General features: G+C 35.3%; 1 protein-coding gene across 1 annotated transcript; it reads left to right on the forward strand.

Moving 5' to 3' along the window:
- The first annotated feature begins 7,414 nt into the window (after positions 1-7,414).
- LOC149777927 (uncharacterized) lies at positions 7,415-20,008 on the forward strand. The gene is made up of 6 exons (XM_089938290.1): positions 7,415-7,522; positions 11,156-11,263; positions 16,130-16,220; positions 17,510-17,648; positions 18,382-18,467; positions 18,922-20,008. Exons 1-6 carry the CDS (start codon positions 7,442-7,444, stop codon positions 19,815-19,817), a joined length of 1,401 nt encoding a protein of 466 aa, XP_089794416.1. The 5' UTR covers positions 7,415-7,441; the 3' UTR covers positions 19,818-20,008.
- The last annotated feature ends 647 nt before the right edge of the window (positions 20,009-20,655 follow it).

The following is a 20,655-nucleotide window of genomic DNA, read 5'->3' on the forward strand; positions in this document are numbered from 1 at the left end:
CAAGGTCAAGGAAGAAACCACCTGGGGTGCAATTTGGGGGAAATTAGGCAAAAGTTGGTTCTAGTCACAAATATAACTTCATTATTCTTCTTTTTTTAAATTTAAATTTAAAAAAAGAAGAAGCTTTCTCTAGCGTAAATATTACATATATATGCATACAAAACTAATTATAGAAGGGAGAAAAGTTATGGCGTTAAAAATCCCAAAGTGAAATTTTAAATCACTCACAACGAATGAAGCGTAAGCGATCTAAAGTAAAAAATAACAAGATCGAGTAAACGATATAACCGGCTTTGAGGATGAAACTAATACATCTAGTTTGAGGCTAAAATTTATTACCGGTTTTCGTCATTACACAATTTATTCTGGTCATATGATTTCATGTGAACCCACCATAAACTAAAATGTTGTAATTAATTCTATATGATATGCCTGCACTATTCTAATTAAAAATAAACATTATATATATATATATATATATATATATATATATATATATATATATATATATATATATATATATAACTTTTCCAGGAGAACAAGCAATTTAAGAGTTGCTATAGCTTCCAAAACTTTAACTAAAATTAACAAAGTCCAAAAATTCACATTTAATTATAAGTTAACCAATTAAATATGTTTTACGGTTGGGGTTGGCCACTACTGATGCTGTGTTTAAACCTCAACCTGACAGCAACATTTTCAGCAGTAGTTTGAATTAGATTACCACCAAAGTGTAAAGCCATCTGTGCACGTGCTGTCATATATGTTTCTAGCGACCGCTTGAAAGTGGATTTCAAATGGTTTGAACATATTTTTATTTGTTATTAGAAACTAACAAACAAAATAAATTGGTTGCTCTAGTAGCAGCCGATGAAATAATTGTATACATTTGTGAGTATAATAATGTAACCTAGGCACTACTATCTTATTTTGTTGTGCCCATTTGAAGTCATATCGCTCTAGTACAAGATGCAATGACCAGAACGAGCTCTTAAACATTGCCAAAAAAGACAACATACGACACGTCTAAAAGGTCCGCCCCTGATAGAGAATGCTTAGCTAGTGGCCTGTTACATCTCTGAGCTATGTACTAGAAAGACAGAAAGAAAGAAACAGAAAGAAAGAATGGAAAGAAGAAAGAATGCAGTGATGTAATATATGTAGAGCGAAGTGATGAATTCATTACAAAGCTAATGGAAATAACTAGAAAAAGGACATTTTTGATTCATTAAAAAAAAATAGGGTATTCCACTAATGACTGCTCTTATCCATGCTCGAATACACATCACTCAGAATCTACAAATTGTATGCTCATTATAACTGAATACATAACACTAATACTTAGCAAACAGTTATTGACAAATAAACCTACTTGGCCCCTCTTACATCACCCGTGCTCACAGGTATTTTATTGATTGTTATGACATGCAAATAACCAGGCCGATAACTGACTGGCTGATGTTGAATGAGCATCCAGAGCCATTGGGTTATATTCATAGTACACTCCAGCTCGAAAATAGACACGTTTAGTCTAAATTAGAAAAGAACAAGAGGGTCTCTACATATTTAGCGGTCTCCACGTCTTCTTGCCTACCTACCTAGATACGGTGGGCGATTACTTGCCTACATATCTACAAAAATAGGCATTGATCGCCTCAGTCCCGTACAGCGAGCAGCGACACCGGCCCTTGAAAAAAAGAAAGAAAAAAAAAAAGTAAATAAAGACAGTCGAAAGTAACATATTAATTCATATAATTGTATCTTGTGCCAGTGCAACATCTGTCGGTGAAAAAAAAAACACAAAAAAATAATCCATAATTTTAAAAGTTTGGATTGTTTATTGTCTCATTAGAACGCAAATCTATGGTGAGGTTAAAGTCCACATGGAAGAGTCAATATTATAAATGGGGGTATATTCGGAAGTGTATATTTTTTCCACTCCAGTTGCTGTTCGGATTCGGAATTTTGTTACTTATTTTGTAGCTGTACACAGTAATGCTGAACCGCTGAGCTGACCGCGACAGTGGGTTTATGTTGTTGTGTAGCTCACACGTAATCTCTCAAACGAACAAATTTGTCATCTGTCTGTGGTTGATAAATATTGTTTCGATATCGCTTAAAAATGACTAAACAAAATGGAACCGAAAATAAAACCAAAGCGTGATCGAATGCATACCATTGCATTTCACCCACATTAAGAAAAAATATATTCACCAAGGTGATATAACCTTGTTACAAAATGTCTGATAGAGAGTAATGGAAGGTTCGATCATGTTTACCGAATCATTTTCATGTTGTTGTCGTTGTTTTTTTTGTTTTTTTTTTCTTCCAATTGTCAAATTTATTGCTTTGGATACGGACATTAATTTGTCAAAATCTCACGGCTGTTCATAGAAAGTAATTAATTCAATAATTAGTTTTGGACGATGACCATAAGCTGTAGAGTCTCATGGCGATCTATGGAAAACCGGGAGACTAGATGCGTTCATAGTATTGAGTCATCCAGCTCAAAACCATAAAATCATTAGCACAAATTAAAGGAGTACGTTGATTTGTCAGAACGTGCATTTAAAGATGATAATTACTGTATGTACCAAGTTCTAGTTGCGTTCACAAGATTATATTATCCATTTCATTCATCTGCACAAAAAGTGCCCATAACTCTAAGACAAATTGAGGGGAGGTCAGTACTTTGCGTACATTTTCACCATTACGTGATGAATAGCATGTGCGCAAATTTTCAGGGCGATCCAATGAACCATGTGAAGCCAGCTGCGTCCATAAGTTTATGTTCTGAAAACATCATCAGGTTTAAAGTAGAAAGGGCAATAACTCTATGAAGCACCGTAAGATCACAGCCGTTTGTGGAAACATGCATCTTCACAAGATGATCATAACATTTACCAAGTTTAATGTCGTTGCTTTGAAATATGGGAGACTGGTTTCGTTCACAAGAGTCGTTAATAAACTACAGCCAACTTTAAAATGAAAGAGAGCAGAAAAGCTGCCACCAAATAGCGGGAAGAAAGCGATTATGCTTTTATTCAGATAATGACCGTAACATTAACTACGTGTGTGGCGATCCAGTGAAAGCTGGGACTAGATGCGTTTATAAGATTTTGTCATGCACTGCATTCAAATGAAAGTAAGACTGGACTATTACTCTTAGAAACCATTGCATGAACAAAGTGATTTGTCGATTTGCGCATCTCCATTTAACTATCAAGTTATTTACCATGCTTCATTGTAATCAACCTAAAACTGCACGACTGGATTGTGCTAAAACGATTGTTTGTCAGACGAACCGACGCGAGGATTTCTATATATGGAAATAGAGATCTCAAAATAATCATCACTTCTGGATCAGATACCAAACCTTAAAAAAAAACATCCATATCATAGTGGATTAATACAAACAGAAGATCTTGGGCTATGTATTGTATTCTTCAAAAATGAAAAGTCGCCGTCAATCGACATGCTCGGAAACAAATCTTCATTGAACTTAACAGCTATATCCTGTGTACGAAGAGATCGCTTGACAACGAGGATGTGGTTTAGGGCATATGTTAAAATCAGCTTTTGAAAAGCTTTGGTTACTCGAGGAATGCATGCTTTAAAAAATGTAGCTCAACGCAAGGAAAAGAATGTCTCCAAAACATACTCATCAGCCAACGAAGTCCTACCGAATGTTCGAAAACATATGAGAATGTGTTCATACAAACTGGAAAATACATTCTGGGTCTCCGGGACACCTATACAATCGCTTCACATTCCTGACAAAGGCATTAATTCCTTCTTTACGCCCGACAAACCTCAACCAAGGATTAGCAAAAGTCATTCAGTGATACCAAGACGCGTCCCTTTCCGCCCCTTCTCCTCCTTTTTCATTTCCGGACACCTATATTAAAAAGTATGCGGAACATATATTAAAGTTCCGAATGGATGCTCAAAAGTTTTAAATGGATGAGAAATCAAGTAGTACGCCGTGCGCACATTAATCAATCGTACATGGCGCAATGGCCGCACGCGACTTAAATCCAAGACAGGCAGACAGATAGAAATGCAATTCATTGTAGATGAATGCAGAGCTAAGAAGAAAGAAGAATGACAACCACTCAGCATTGCAAAGTTGGGAAATTAATGGAAGTAATATCTTTAGTGGAGACAGTGGATCTCCTCCTGAGTCGGATAGAGGAAGTTACCCCACAAAGGGGGAAAACGACCTCTTTGAAAATAGCAAAGACTTTTGTTCGAGAAGCCAACAACATAAATGCTGAATGAGCTGAAGAGAGTAAATAAAGGGAGCGGCAGAAGACGAAAAGGGACTTTGAAATCCTCAATGCCAACTAGATGAGGGTTCAGGAGAGGATGTGAAAAAAGACAGTGGGGAATTAGGAACCGGATCCCTGATGAGGAGGTGAAAGAAAACGATTGGGAGAATGAGGCCAACGAGCCTCAGTTTAAGCTCATTGTCTCCACCAAAACAATTTGGGTTAGAGATGATAAATAGGGACAACGCTGTGCGGCCTGTGGTGTACGACCAAGAAGGTGCGACCACTACGTAAGAGTGATATCAGAAACCATACGGCCCTTTCAAGGGCCACCCAGATCTCTAGAAAGAGAGATGCTACTAAAACAAATTGCTGATATATTGATTTGTGTGTTTTTGTGTATGTTTATGTTTACAGGGAAATTAAAATTTAAAACCCCTTACCCCTCTTGAGTATGATAGTACGTTTAGTGTGATAGTATTTCTGTTTGAATATAGTGTGTCGATAAATAATATTACCCTTGTGTGATAGTATGTTCCATGCATGTATGTTAAGGATACAGTCTGTATAAACGCTCCTACCCTTTTCGTTGGATAGTCGCCCGCATGTGTATGTGTGCTTTGTGTGCTGTGTGTGTGTGTGTGTTGTGTTGTGTGTGTAATCAAAAGGTGTGTGTCGGATAACAGTGTGGGGGATATTACTCAAAAGGTAGGTTCTGGATTGTATGTCAAAAGTAGTTTTGTTAGATAACATACCAAACAAGTGGTGTGTTGCATATTTAACAACTAATTCAACCAACAATGTTAAATTCCCGTTTTTATCAATAAACCTTCCCTGTGTGTAAACTTCGGTTTGGGTCCATAAAGTTTACCCAGTTTAGATGACCCACTTCTAATAATATTTCCATTTTGTCAACATTAATTTTCCGTTTGTCCTATAAACGTTTGACCCTGTTTAACATGGGAAACCTATATAGGCCCGAATCACCCAAAATTGCTATCGATAATGGTACAAAATATAAAACACTTAACCGTGCTAACAAAGTTTCCAAACAAACAAGCCTAAGTCCCAAAATGTGAAAAATGTGTAAAAGAAATGAAAATGAATTTTAATGGCTTGATGATGTAATCAGATTATCTACACATGGATTCACAGATATCTACCAATCTGAATTTGTCTACCTAGAGTTCTTTTCGCGTAACCTTGCTAACAATGTTCTTGAGACGGATAGACGTACACGACCAAAACTAGTTTCACCCAACCGCACCCTTCCGCCGCAAGCATTCGGGGGCAAAAAATCCTGCCTTTTGTTTATTGAAGAGTGGATTGTGTTACGAATCTCTGTGCTTTGTAAATAAGCCTTGGAGAAGTAACACCGTTTTCAAAATTACTGAAACGCATCAACGGATTGTATGAATATAGGGTATTTTTTAATCGATTCCAAGTTCAGTTTAAATATTTGGAGGGACGTTACAGACATTGTGAGTAATTGAGAGTAAGTCAATGCATGCTTGTATGTATGTATGTATGTAAGTGTGCGTATGTATGTATGTATGTAAGTGTGCATATGTATGTATGTATGTATGTATGTATGTATATATATATATATATATATATATATATATATATATATATATATATATATATATATATATATATATATATATATATATGAGGGATAGAAGTAGCAGAGAAAGAGAAAGGTTATTTCTTCGTCTCGTATGTAAGTCCTTTAGAATTTTAAAGAATTAAAATCGAAATGAGAACGTGACATACGCTTGTCTATATATTATCCGAGGCACTTGTAAGTAGATGTAAGAAAGGATGGTTCTATTAAAATCTTGTTATTGTACGGTATAGGATTTAATAGAGTGAAGGGTCGATCAAAATCAACGAACTCTCCTGTTTTCCTTCAGAAACAATTTATCATATGTTACTGAATTGTATTTATTTTGTTTCGTCACATAAGTCATCCCAGCATTGTAAGTTGCTTAACATATCATAGTTGTTTTTCTTATTGCTTTTCTCTGGAAGTGTCCTGTAGGGTCGGCCAGAAGCTGTGCGTGTATGTTTGTATTTGTGTCAATTTGGTTTCTGGATATAATTGCAACTACATGTGTACTTAAGTACTTCCCTTTTAAAGTATTTTACAGAGTACGTTCTACCATAATGGGCAGGCGAATGATATACCGTCTTAGAAATCATTATAGATCGTCACATTTAAACAGTGAAACCGCTGCCCTTCACCGTACTAGCAAAAAAGAAATAAATCAACCTGTCTTAAAATGATGCAATTGCCTAGCATTTCACAGAGATAAAATCTCACTATAATATAAGCCATTGGAAGTTTTCACCCCCGCTCGCGCAAACGCGCATTAATAATATAATTTTTCTTTTACATACATCTCGCATAGCATCTAAACCCTGAAATCAAGCCTCAAGTGGTAATGGAAATATCTACCTTAATAATTCAATTTTGTTTATTGCTTTGTATACATCGATAAAATCTACTGAAGAAAGCCACCCCCTACACTGAAGCAGAAAACCACTAAATTAAAAGCAAACGTCACCCCCAAGACCTCACATACACTTAGAATTAGCAAGGACAATTTAATATTGTATTTTCCTTAAAATACTATTTTCGTTAAAGAATGTTTAATATTCTCTCTCATTTCTCTTTTCTTCTCTTTGATGACTAAAGAGTTTTCAATATTAGATTTGAAAAGTTATAAATTTAATACAATTTGTTATCGTTATTTCTGATAACATCTAAATTGTCAAACTGTTTAATATGCAAGACATAACAACGCCTTAAGATGAAGGCGTGTATGTATGTGTGTGTGTGTGTTAATGTGCCACCTATGCCACCTTATTCCTTCATTCAGAAACCTTGAGAAGAAAAAAATACGCATTTTAGGTGTAGGTGTAACTTTATAAAACGCCATGACTTAATAATAATAATAATAATAATAATAATAATAATAATAATTAATAATAATAATAATAATAATAATAATAATAATAATAATAATAATGTTTGTAATTAAAAATGATACTACTTTTATATAGAAATAGCACACCACAAACAAAACTGTCAGACACATCTCTGGATATAAATTGACCAGTGGCCATTTCTCTTTTGTCATAGGTAATCTGCCGTGTTGTCTAAGATGTCAAACAATGAACGATGGCCCGTGACGGATGTGATATTTATGCAGTCCCTGACAAAATGTCCAAAAGGATATACTATAGTAAGTAGATCTACTTATTTAGGTACGTCTTTGATATTATCTGACTTTTCCAAGACGGTAATCGACATTAAAACATGTGAAACATGTGATATGCCGCCAGTGTCCTTACATGGTCACTTTGAAAGGTTATTTCATGTAGTTATGTCATTCAAAATGTGATGTCTTAATTAATCTGATGGTATAATCGGAAAAGGGAGAAACAATATTGATGACATGGCAGGCCGAGCGGTGTCAATTATTCTTGTTAAGAAAAAACATTTTCCCCATCGGATAATTTAGTCGCGTCACTGTTTCTGTGTTTGTTGTTACTTTATTCTCCATGATTACCGTATTTATACACTGGACAGTTCATGCCATTTCTTAATAGAAAAGGTAATACAAAATCATGTGTAACACTACATTCGGTTTATATTTATGTTTTTGTCCCTATACAACTTGCACCAAAAGCCTTAACATGATGGCATAACATTATTCGTTGTGATTTTTGTCTCGCCTACTCTGGCAAAAGCAAGACGTACGCGTCTCTCATTTCAACAGCAGGAGAGCTCTTTGTTTAAGTTTTTTAACAGAGTTTTCTACACGGTCATATGTTCAATACTTTAAAATGAATTTTTTTCGTACATGAACTGTAGAAGAAGCGGCAATTGGTATTTCGTTTCATTGTATCCCCATCCCTGTCCCCGATGGACTTGCATATATAGACTTAGATCCTCCCGTACCAAATCCACAAAAGGAAGTCAAATTCTAACATGTGGTCTTGTCTGCAACTAGTTCTGGGATTTTGTCCCTCTTCTCTTGACATCTTTAATCACTGTCTGTAATCAGTCTGTGCCTGGTTGCCCGACTTTCTTTTTCCATTGGGCCTCCTTGACCATTAAATCCTCACCCATCCTCATCAAATGTCTAGTCCTGCTCAAACCTTGCTCTTCGACGGTGACTTCTAGCATGGTTCGTAATGTTAGATCTATGACCTTTTCTTTTGCTACTGTGTCTTTCCACGAGGTGTGCATAATTCGTCTGAACCATTTGGGATGCACTGACTCCAAATTCATTGCGCATGTCTTTTTCATTGGCTATTTCTCAGCTTCATACAGAAGCGTTGAGAAGACCAGAGAGTCATAGAACCGCGTTCTTACTTTGGTAGATATGGTCTTGCTTGCACAGAGTTTCGACACCTTCCCAAACGCGGTGTTCGCTTTGTCTGGGCTTATTGTAATGTCCTTGTTATATCCTCCAGGGAAAGTCAAGATAATTTTAACATTTTTATTTTTCAAAAAACTGTTATCGAAATGGTCGCAATTCCCAAACCTTTGGATGGATGGTTATCAAATGCAGATTGTAGAACTGGAATGTAAACTCGCTGTGAACTCGTGTCTTCTTCCTTACTTAACCTAAGACCAGTTTCATTTGAAAATCTTTGTACGTTTGTGGTTAGTCTTTTTGTATGGTCTTAAACCCATACAAGCATTTTAATTGTTTTTTTTAATAATTCTTGAATAGTATAATGGACAGGTCCTGATTTATTATCCCGGTGCAGCCAGGTCCTGTGTTATTATTCTCGTGCACCCACACCCTTCTATTCATAACTGATGCAGGGATCAGTTGAATTTTATCTACATTGTCTTGATTCCAATCCTAGTGAGATTTAAGTGATGGCTCAGTCATTCATTTCGTGTCTCAACAGACAAGATCCCAGGGATACAAGTCATTATACAAATCTTATTCTAGGTTTAATAAGAATTGATAATTCCAGGTATCCTGATTAATGTTCAATAATTATTGTTTCATTTCATATGAGATGAACACATTGCAATTGTGTCCAGAAACCAAATTGACGCAAATACACACATGCACGCACCGTGACACATTTTAGCTCAACTTTCTCGACGGCCTTACATGATACTTCCAGACATGAGTAAAGAAACAAAACAATTACTGCCCAGAAATGTCCAAAGACCTTTGCAACAAGTTTAAACCGCTGAAATTTATCAACAATTTTTTTTCTCCAAATAACTACGTAGTTTCGTAATGGAATCTTGAAAAGTGAAGATTTTCTGGATTTCTGTGAATTTTTAGGTCAGGTACTAAAACTAAGTTCTAAGGTTTTTAATATTTGCTCAATTGCAGCAGCCGAACGACAAACGTATTTGATAAACGTATGGTTTCCACTGCGGGAACCCGAAGTATATTGATGACGTCAGCTAAAATTATTAGGTATAGGACTTTAACCTACATTAATTAGCTGTGGCCTACTTTTCGGTCTAATATATCTAGGACAGGAACATCAATATTTGTTATCCTTGGGATCCAAAGACTCAAATACAATTGTTACCAGCTTCATTGTCATTATTTTTAGATATCTATGAAATAAGAAAAAATGATATAGTTCTTTTGATCCGACAGGCTTATAAACGTTTATGGCAAAATTATTATTTGGATTCAAAAACCAATCAGTGCGTGCAATTTTCTTGGTTAATAGTGATGCTTCAGTAATTGTTACGCACACATGCAAACACTTTCACTATATGATAATTTAGCAGAAAAATGCTTATGGAACATATACGCAGTTTTAAATAAACCCCTTTCATAACAGTTATTCCACTCGCCGTAAAATTACCTTGTCTTCCGCCACAGCTCTGATTCATAGCCAGATTTTGGTATATCACAGTACGAATACTGTAAGTAAAAAAGGGTTGTGTGCATAACTCATATCAATGTTATCAATAACACAAGTCTAGACCCATCTTTAATTATTAAACAATCGTAGGTAAGAAGCTCATACAACAGACTTAAATTACGTATTGTGACCCGCGCAAATTTACGAAACTATCATATGCCAGCGTACGCATTGTGAATACATAGGCGTTAGAACTGTAACATTGACCCTTGGGTAACACTGAATTCTCATGCGTTATTCACAATGCACCACCCACTCACTATACGTACGCTTTGTTTCAATAGAATGTACAAACTCATTACTGCTTTAGAATATGCAAATGCATATGAAGTAAAATATGTTGGATCTTGATTTTATGGATTTTACACATGAGAAAATAATTTTGTAAGAGAAGGAGTCTGTAAATCTTTAGTACACTCACGCCATCTAGAGAGAAATTAAAGTAATGCACAATATGATGGTCTTTGCGTACACAAGATGCTCCTTCTACTGTTATATTTAAGATGTAAATTAGTTTCTCTGTGTGATAGCCAGTGCAATGTTTTAGTCTCTACTCTTGATCCCGTAGTCGATCTTCCATATTGATCTGCATATGTTCCTCTGCTATATGATGAACCACATACGCACTTTTCTACATCTTATTTTCCCGAGACAGTCTCTGGTGTGTCGCTACTTGATGTTTGTTTATTGCGCCATGGTTTGTTTACACTATGGGGAAGCATGCTACGCACACAATAATTGAGCACATAATTTGTTATCAACGTTTTCTAAACACGACATCCTCCTGAGAACGGCTACGGGTATCCTTAAACAGGTGAATTATTGTGTCATCATTATACTTTCACACTAGAAACACCGGAGACTCTCTCTCCCGCTCTCTCTCTCTCTCTCTCTCTCTCCATAGCATACTTGTTGTTGCTGTTGTTATTATTATTATTATTATTATTATTATTCAGGTAGGTATCACTTATGTAAGGGATGAAGCCGTTACAGCAGGGATATACAGAACACCCCGTAAAACGGACAGACGTGTCATGTGCATGCAAAAGACGCATCCAAAAGAGGTTTGTAATCATGAACTACATTATTGATCACTAATTGATGCGCGTTTAGTGCAAACAATACGTAGCTACATAAAATGCACACACACACAAACACACACACACACACATAAGGAGTTTTGCCCTTCAAAGGTTATATTTCTGTATTAATGCAAGACAGGTTCCCCATACTGTACGATTACCACTAATACTACATTTCTTGTCTCTAGCGCTGCAACTCTGATATGAATTTTCCTACTGGGTATAACCGCGCAACAGTTCGTTCCGGAAGTGGATGCACTGTTTAGTACTGCAAACAAATCTTTGTGCAGACGATATGCCTTCGTGGAAGAATATTATGAAATTAAGCGACTTTCTCTTGAATGTATGCATTTAATATTTCCTGTGCACATCTTTACAAAACAGTGATAGAACATTTAACGTGGATTTAAAGGGATAGAACATTTAACGTGGGTTTAAAACAATAGAATATCTAACGTGGTTTTAAAGCATTGGCGTATACGTAAGTATTTGCACTGTAAGATACGTAAACGACGGTAAAGAACGTGCATCAGAAAAAATCACGAATTTCACCCAGTCGAAAAGCGGTAAGTATATAGTACACTCTGCTTCTACTATATTCGAGACCATTACATGATACGCTTATAACAAAGGCATACTAATTTGATAAGTCATTATTCTGGTCTCTTCATAAGGTCCCATTTCATCTTGTCAGCACCTTCACTTTCTGTTGATTTGTATCAGCTTCGTCTGACAAACGTCCCACCATCCTTCTGTAACATGTGCCAACTGGTAGTGGAAAACGTTGGCTAAGTTTACCAACGACCCCATAAATGAGAACAAATACAATATGGCTTCTCGCGAGAAAAGGGTGGACACCCCTGTTTTGTACTGTTTGTTGCGCTTTCGATATAGATAAGTCTTTAGTTCGTCGATTTCAACGTTGGCTACAACAGTGAAATAAAGTCTTAATATTATTTTACTCGGTTGTTAAAAAAAACAACATGCAGAATAATATGCATATTTTATGTGTATTTAATTATTATTGTATGCTTGACCTCTTTCCGTAATTGAGGATAGGAGTTTGGGGCTACCTGACTAATGTCATTTTCTTAGAAACATGTTCACTTGGGTTTGAATTCAGGAACTAGGATTTACCCTTTTACAGTCTATGGTCTACATGACTTTTGACATATTATTTACTAAAAGTTCAGTAAAATACCTGAACTTGTTTACAACGTAGAATCTTCTGGAAAATGAACATGTTTACAAATTTGATGGGAAATGACCCACATCCTGGTGATCTTATTGTGTCTTACTTTTTATATAAGAGGCAAATAAACATAAATTCTTCATAAATACAATAAATTCAGCTCTAAATTCATTGTTTATTGCGTTCAGATATAATTTGAGAAGACTTACTTAAATCATGCATTGGAATTACTAAAGTGCTCATTGACTGGATTAACGTTGCTTTGGGATTATAGAGGATTCATTTAACAACATTCTAGATTATATCATTGGGATACATCAAGACAATTGGTATATTGACACATTCAAGGCTATTTGTACATCAGCACATTCGAGATTGGAATTCATTCGGAACACTACTACAAAGATAGTAGTTGTTCACTTCTAAGAAAGCATTTATTTAGGAGAAAACATTGATTTTGCAGTAAATTTTATATTTCGTCCCTAATTCCTTGTAACTATATTCTGTTGGATACATTCCGGATATAAATGCATTCCGGTCATCAACTGGCCTAACGCATATTTATAAAATGTCTGATCTTGCGCAAGGCACACAGCAGGGAGTTTTAAAAAAAAAATCCAAAATGCGATTGGTTCCTCTTGATTGGTCAATAGCCCACGTGCCTGCTTGAAATAGTACAAAACTGAAACAAAAATATGGACCACGTGAAAATGGTTAGGTGTCATCAGAAGACTTTGGCAAGCCGCATAACGCAATATTGCTTTCTGAGCCTTGTCATATAGGGGTCCCATTCATAACGTACATTTGCTTAAGTGTCTGTTATTTCCCTTTGCCTGAACTGTTTTTGCAAAAGATGTCAAAAGATAAAGGAGGAAAATTGGATAGTGCTCAACTCAGCCCCTGACTAGTTGTACTGATTGATTGGATACACACATGTTAGTGAATGACACTGATGATCATGTCACTTCAGAGTGTAATTAAAGTTAAGACATTCGGGGACTGCGCTTTCAATGTGTTTGTATGTCCGTGGAATACTTCGTTTAATTCCAAAGCTTACGCAGAAACAAGATCTGTTCAAAATTGTACGTGGCTGTGGAATATATAAACAACTCAGAACTTCCTTTCATTTAGCCCTAGCATCTCATTCGCCTTGGTAACAGCGTTGGTTTCAATGAACGTGACTTACAGTCCAGTCTCGTTAATCAATCCGAAACATTTCTATACATAATGTGGATAAACTAGACAGATTAACCACATTGCTTAGAATTTATTGTCACTGAATTATTCTTAATGTGTATTATAAGGTTTAAATTCAGAAAATTTAAAGTCCAATTAACACGAGTAGGATAAACGATAATCCTACTACATAATGCCGTCATCAGTATAAAAACGGTGGTGGGTGGGGGTAATCTTACAGCAATGGTTCGCGACAGTAGCACGACTTTGTCGATGGATATAAATGAGTAGCATAAAGTACCTAATTTTAAAATAACACTGACCTGATTAATCTTTAAGTTACATGAGATAACTTAATTTAAAATATATTTATCACGGTGGATCCCCTTTATTTCAGTGCAACCTTGCTAACATTGTCTGAAGCCATTATGCATTTTGCATTTACGAAGTCAGACTGTGCGTTTTTCATACATCGTCGAAAATAACAACAGTTTACAGATTTTATTGGGCTATTTACCATTCTTAGTGTTCTAGAGACATATCTTGTACTATATATTTGGTTTAATAAACATTACATCAGCCAATATATATTTTGGAATGTTCGAAGCAAAAGGGCCCATAAATTGATCTTAAATATTTGTACAACCGCACAACTAGTATAATTTTAGAAATGCTCTCCTTTTCGATATCATGCTTGTGTGCTATGAACTCGTATATTTTTGAAGGCATTAGTGTTTATGGCTTGTCCCAAGAACATCACTCTTTTGTCAGTATTTAAATCCGTGTATTGGAGATGTAGTCTTATTGTTTTCACAGAAGACTCACAATTCGTTAGGTCTTTAAATACTATGTTTGAAGAAACCACAAAACTCAAGAAAATCGTACCTCACGCTAAATAGTAAATTCACAGTATTCATACATTGAAACAATGCAATCACATACAACGAAGATGATGTTTAATGCCCGTTTTTATTTAAAGTATTGAATACAAATACAACATTGCATAATCTTTTCTCCAAGTTTGTTTTGGTTAAAGCTTTATGGCAGGAATAAAATGTACCTGCAAACATAACTCGTGCAAAACTCGTGCAACACTCTCAGCCTCGTTTGACGATGGGCTTGTTTGAGAAAAGTGAGTTCCCCTATTTCCAGTTACACTGGAGGGTTAAATTCTAATTTCTAAGTCTTAAGGTTAATTCCAAACTTTTGACATGTTTATATTTGGCCCAATGAAAATATGAGTTTAAATCCACGTTAACATAAGTAAGATTTACCCCTGGATTTTGTAATGGTCAAAGCAGTAAGTAGTATGGTCAAACGGATCATCGTATTAGAGCAAAGGTTGCTGAATTTAATCTTCATATATGCATTTTGGTTTGAAGAAAAATGATTTATATTTAGAATAGCCAGAAATTTAAATTTAAAACGTTTCAAACGTTATTAAAAAACAATGCAGCATCTCGTGCGACAATTGAGCCAGTAAATTGTTTACAGTCTATTATTTGCCGGTCTAAACTTTGACCAGATCTGTATGCAGTAAAACATTCTTAAACCAGCCTCTCTGTAATCCAGACTGATCTACGAACTGATTACATACTTTATTCCTAATAAGGCCGTTCAAATTGTAATGGAACATTAATACAGACCAGCTTTATAAATGGCCAAAATATTCGATTCAATCAGAGTTCGATTTAGAGATATTTTTCTATACACATTTTTAATGCATAGCGCAAGGCACAGTTATTGAAATGTTTTGTTGTAATCGTATATACAAATAGTTGGATGTGTATGCACAGATGATTAGAAATCCGTTGGCTGGGAATGCATAGGTAGATTTGAAATCAATTGCATTTGTATGTAAAGATAGAAGTTTAAATTTGAAATTCATTGCACTTTTCTTATTTCGCAGAAATGTCGCAAAGTAAAGAAGAATACAAATTACTAATTATATTTATCGATTATTGGTTGATACAGTATCAACGATTCGAATTTCTGATACACATGTTCTGCTTCATTCATTTTGAAAAAGACACCTTTTGATGGAGGTCTGTTATTGATTTAAACCAATAAAATTGTAAACTAGTATTTTGGTTTGATAAACTAGTATCATGAAATTACCCTCTAGTGCAGGGATGCACAACCCGTGGACCGCGCGCCGTATCCGGTCTGCGAACGTGTTCTGTTCGGCCCTAAGGGTAAATTAAAATAACACAGAGATCTGGCCCGTGAACAGTAATTATATTAAAGAAATTAGTGTTTGCGGCCCTCGAGTGGTCTTATAAAATGCAATATGGCTCTTGGTCGAAAAACGTTGTTCACCCCTGCTCTAGTGCCTTGGACATCAAGTTTTTGCCCAATCGACGTCTTGTGTAACATCACGAATTGTTCATACACGTGTGCAATATGGAAATACACGATATGGATTATCAACTTGTTTATTTTCGAGAGTCATATGATAAATTACAGTTTTATTATTTTAGGCCCGACGTCTTTTGCTCGATGTGCGGGTGAATACCAGTCAAACACTGGTACCAACGGGATACTTTCAGACAAGTCTTACTGTTGACACAAGTAAATGACCTCTCTCTCTGTTGACACATGCAAACAAAAAAAATCTCCCTTACATGCACGTCAGCGAAAGTGAATTTTCTTCAAACAGTAATATTTGAAGAAAGACTAATTATGTTCTGTTTATAGACATTGGAAAAACTTCGTCTTTGAAGACACGTGTTGAATATACATCATGTCGATATTGTTGCCAGAAAAAACATTATGTCATCTCTTTCCATTGTAAATCCTCTCCATCCAGTTAGTAGAAGAATAATATTAGGTACTAAAAATACCCCAACTTATATATATATATATATATATATATATATATATATATATATATATATATATATCCCTAGAAAAGAAAAAGATAAAGAAGAAAGAGACATGAACGAACTTAAGAAAGAGAAAATATGTGTGTTTGTGTGTGTGTGTGTGTGTGTGTGTGTGTGTGTGATCATGCACGAGTTTAGCGAGTTATGGAACTGCAACTATTCTAGAATTTCTCATTTAAGTTATAGTTCTAACGTTTAACAAAACTTCACATTTTCGCAAGCAAATCGTCTATTTGAGATCATACAATTTCCTATAAATAATAGATTCTTCTGTGTCTTTTTAATATAAATAGAGAATGCCTCTAACGTTTTCTAACTCTTACTGGAATGACTTATTGACTATATAATTATTATGAGTCCATTGACATACTTTCTGTCTATACATACAGTGATTCAAAGAAAGTGCATACTATCACTGTTGAACTGTATCTTTGTCTAAATATGGATTTTGAAATAAGGATCTTGAAACAGACAGCCTGTTCTAAGGCTGAGCTACAGCTGAAACTTCCATGACCTAATAAGCTTAAATAGATTAAATTAAATTCACTCATGCAGCGAAGAGCATTCACAGACTTTTCAAACAATAGCATGTATGCGTTTTCTTTTGAAAACTTATCATTGGCTTAATCAACATTGGAAAAACTATACAATATGCATAGTGAATTATTTTCATAAGAGTTTATTTTCTTGATATATTTGCAATCTATCTGTGTTCCTTAAAAATATTGGAAACCTTTTAGATTGCATAAAGGTTTATTATTATTATTGTTATTATTATTATTATTATTATTATTATTATTATTATTATTATTATTATTATCATTATTATTATTATTATTATTATTATTATTATTATTAATTCAAATCCAGAAAATCATGTTTGACAAAAAATGCACCGTAAGATTATAAAAGCCGCTCAGACTTCTGTACCGCAAAAATAATAGGCTGTAAAGAACGTTGTTACGTTTATTGTAGGACAAGATGTGTCCAATGTGGAGGACATCTGTTTCCGGTGGGTTGGCATAAATAGTCATTTCGTAGGACACGTCGTTACCGGACTGATTCTTCTGGATAAATACGTTCCGAATCCACCTTTAGATTATATCTTGGTTGAGTATGTCAGCGATATAAAATACATATTTAATTATTCCTCTTGTTTTCATGGTTTAAAAAAGCCAATTCAGCAGATAAAAATTTCTTTTTTTAATCTTTATTTCTGTGGTAAAACTTCATCCTAATGATGTTGACTTATCCTACTCATCATTTCGAAAACACGTATGAAAATGTGACGATAAGTACGTGATAGCTTAAAGAGAAACGTGTGTGCAATTGATTTATGCCACAATACATTGATCTCAGAACCGCTGCATCAGTATATCTTGCATACTAAGTATGCGCGTTTATATTTCACTTTCAAATATTACTGTAATTAAATTGTTACAGTAAATAAACATGTAAAGTTAACCCAGTAACTGTCATCCTTTTAACTCGTCAATCTTTAAACATTTACCAAATTAACACGTTCCTTGCTAAATTGTGCAAACACAAATTCACGCATACAAATATATGTGCAGAAGGATTGCATTTTGTATATGAGATTTACACGGACTTTGAGATTTACACGGACTTTGAGATTTGCACGGACTTTGAGATTTACACGGACTTTGAGACTCCTTTCTGTTTTATATATGTTTGATTTTGAGATACAAGCGGTGTTCTAGTAAACACACAATGATTCACATTTAATTCCTGGATTGGTTGTCGATTGATTTATGTATATAACCGATAATCAGTAAATGACAGACTGCTTTCTTTGCATTAATATATTGGTCAATTATCTTTCACAGTACGATAAATGGAATGAGACTTTTCCAAAGAAAGCATATAGTAAAAGCTGGGCCTGACTTCATTTCATGGAAGGATGCCCTTGAAAGTAAGTAACTGCAATCCAAAAATATTTAAGATACGTCAAGACTTGATTTAACGGTTCAATTCACTCATATAGAAGGCATGAATGTATTTCTTGTATTGAATTGGCTAAAGCTGTAGCATGGAACTATACTCTTTTAGAGGTTACTTATTTGTTTTTCCTCCTAAGCCGGCGATATATTTACGTCTGTAAAAGTAAATAAACCCTGAATTTTGATCTCTAAATGCAAAACAAGAACGTGATTTGTTTCCAGAATTGGCCAAATTTAATCGATTTAATGAGAAGTCTTGTTCCACAGTATTTGTCTTACATGTTAATAGGCTTGTATGGATAAGGGCCGATTCCTATATTTTTCGTGAAAATTGACACGGTTGTTATCTTACAGTTGAAGATAATATTCCAAGGTTACATTTCTTCTATAAAGATAATAATATTTGTTTCAAAATTTATATTAAAGGGAAATTACCTCAGGCTGCTTTTGCGTTGGAGACAGAAAAGGTCATATTCAACATGCGAGCCCCACCACTACCGAGAGGAAAGAAGTACCACGTGGTATTCCTATATGGCCATGAAACAAAGGAGAAGACATTTTCAGATAGTCTTATTGGTGAACTACAGGGATCAATACACAAATATATATGTCATAGACTTCAGGAAGAAATTCATCCCTCAAAAGGCTATATCCAGGGGAGGCTGGAAGCGATTAAAGAATCAGCTTACACAGTTATTGTGTTAACTAATAGTATACTGAAGGGAAGCTTTTATCACAGTGAGCTCCTCACAGCACTTGAGAACACGCGAGTTGTTCCACTAAAGATTGAGGATTGTTCCATTTCCAGTGAGCTTCGAGAAGTATCGATCATCGATATAGACGCAAAGGAATATGATTGGAGGAAGAAACTTACTGCATCATTGCGTGGGCATGCGCCATACTTGCCATTTAGGAAAACAGAGCACATTTTCTTCTTCCATAATGACGCTGATAAGAAGTCGGTAGACGCCATGATACAGGGTCTTGAGTATCCCAAATATGATCTCAGGGTTTTATCCAGTGGTAGGGACTTCAAGAGAGGTGTCTCTCCAAGAGACAACATCAAGATGTGCGTGGGAGCATCTGCAATCACGGTACCTGTACTGTCCATAAGCTTTGTGAAGAAAGAGTGGCCAGCACATGAAAAAGAGCTGGCAGAGTATTCGCCGGTGATCTTTCCCCTCATTCTGGAAAAATGCGAGATTCCTGACTCTCTCAGAGGCTTTATGATATTTGACTCAACCATGCAAACGGAAACATGGTTCAATACATGGAAAGAGACACTCATAACTTGCTTGAAATCAGAGAAAAAAATAAGTTAACATACTGATGATACGCGTTCACATAAAGAGTATACGATTTATTACTCAGCCATTGTAGAGGAAACATCGAGTATCATGTGGTTCTGCCCATCCCCACGTGCGTCCGTGTTCACGTTAATAATATTGGAAGTACTCTGCAGATGTGCATAATGATTTTAGAATTTTAATTAACCTCTTGCAGCAGGATTGAGTGAAAAGGTTGGTTTTACACACACACACACACACACACACACACACACACACACACATATATATATATATGTAATAATAATAATAATAATAATAATAATGATAATAATAATAAATTATAGACCAGTTTTATGACAATGGGAGTCTGTGTGTGCATCCGCTACGTTTTCTACATACTGTTTATTTATACATTACCTTTTGGCAACATATTCTGTATCTATCCACTATTTTTCTACATATGATGTATGTATCCTTACTTTTTTCTGCATAGTGTGTATTTATCTATTTCCTTTCTCAACATATTGTCATCGTTACTTCCGTTGCACACCATGTATAAGGGAATGAATAGTCTCCTTCCGCGAACCATCGACAGTAACCAACAATAACAACAATACACGGAAGTCATTGCAATTATCCGCACTAAAAAAGGTAATCCCTTTGTACCTCAGCCTTCCCCCGTCTGCATGAAGTTTTGAAAACATTTTATTTTGCATAGACGCAAAGAGGGTAGGAGAGACATACACGATGAATCATAATATATCATCAAAAGTGAGGATACAATACAAACATCAACAAAAGCACATAACAGAAAATATTTGTAGACACTTTGTTGCAAAGTTGGTGCAGGAAGACATTGCCTTTTTTGCTT

Source organism: Sinohyriopsis cumingii, chromosome 17, assembly GCF_028554795.1.
Source record: "Sinohyriopsis cumingii isolate HCF-2022 chromosome 17, ASM2855479v2, whole genome shotgun sequence".
Taxonomy (NCBI): domain Eukaryota; kingdom Metazoa; phylum Mollusca; class Bivalvia; order Unionida; family Unionidae; genus Sinohyriopsis; species Sinohyriopsis cumingii.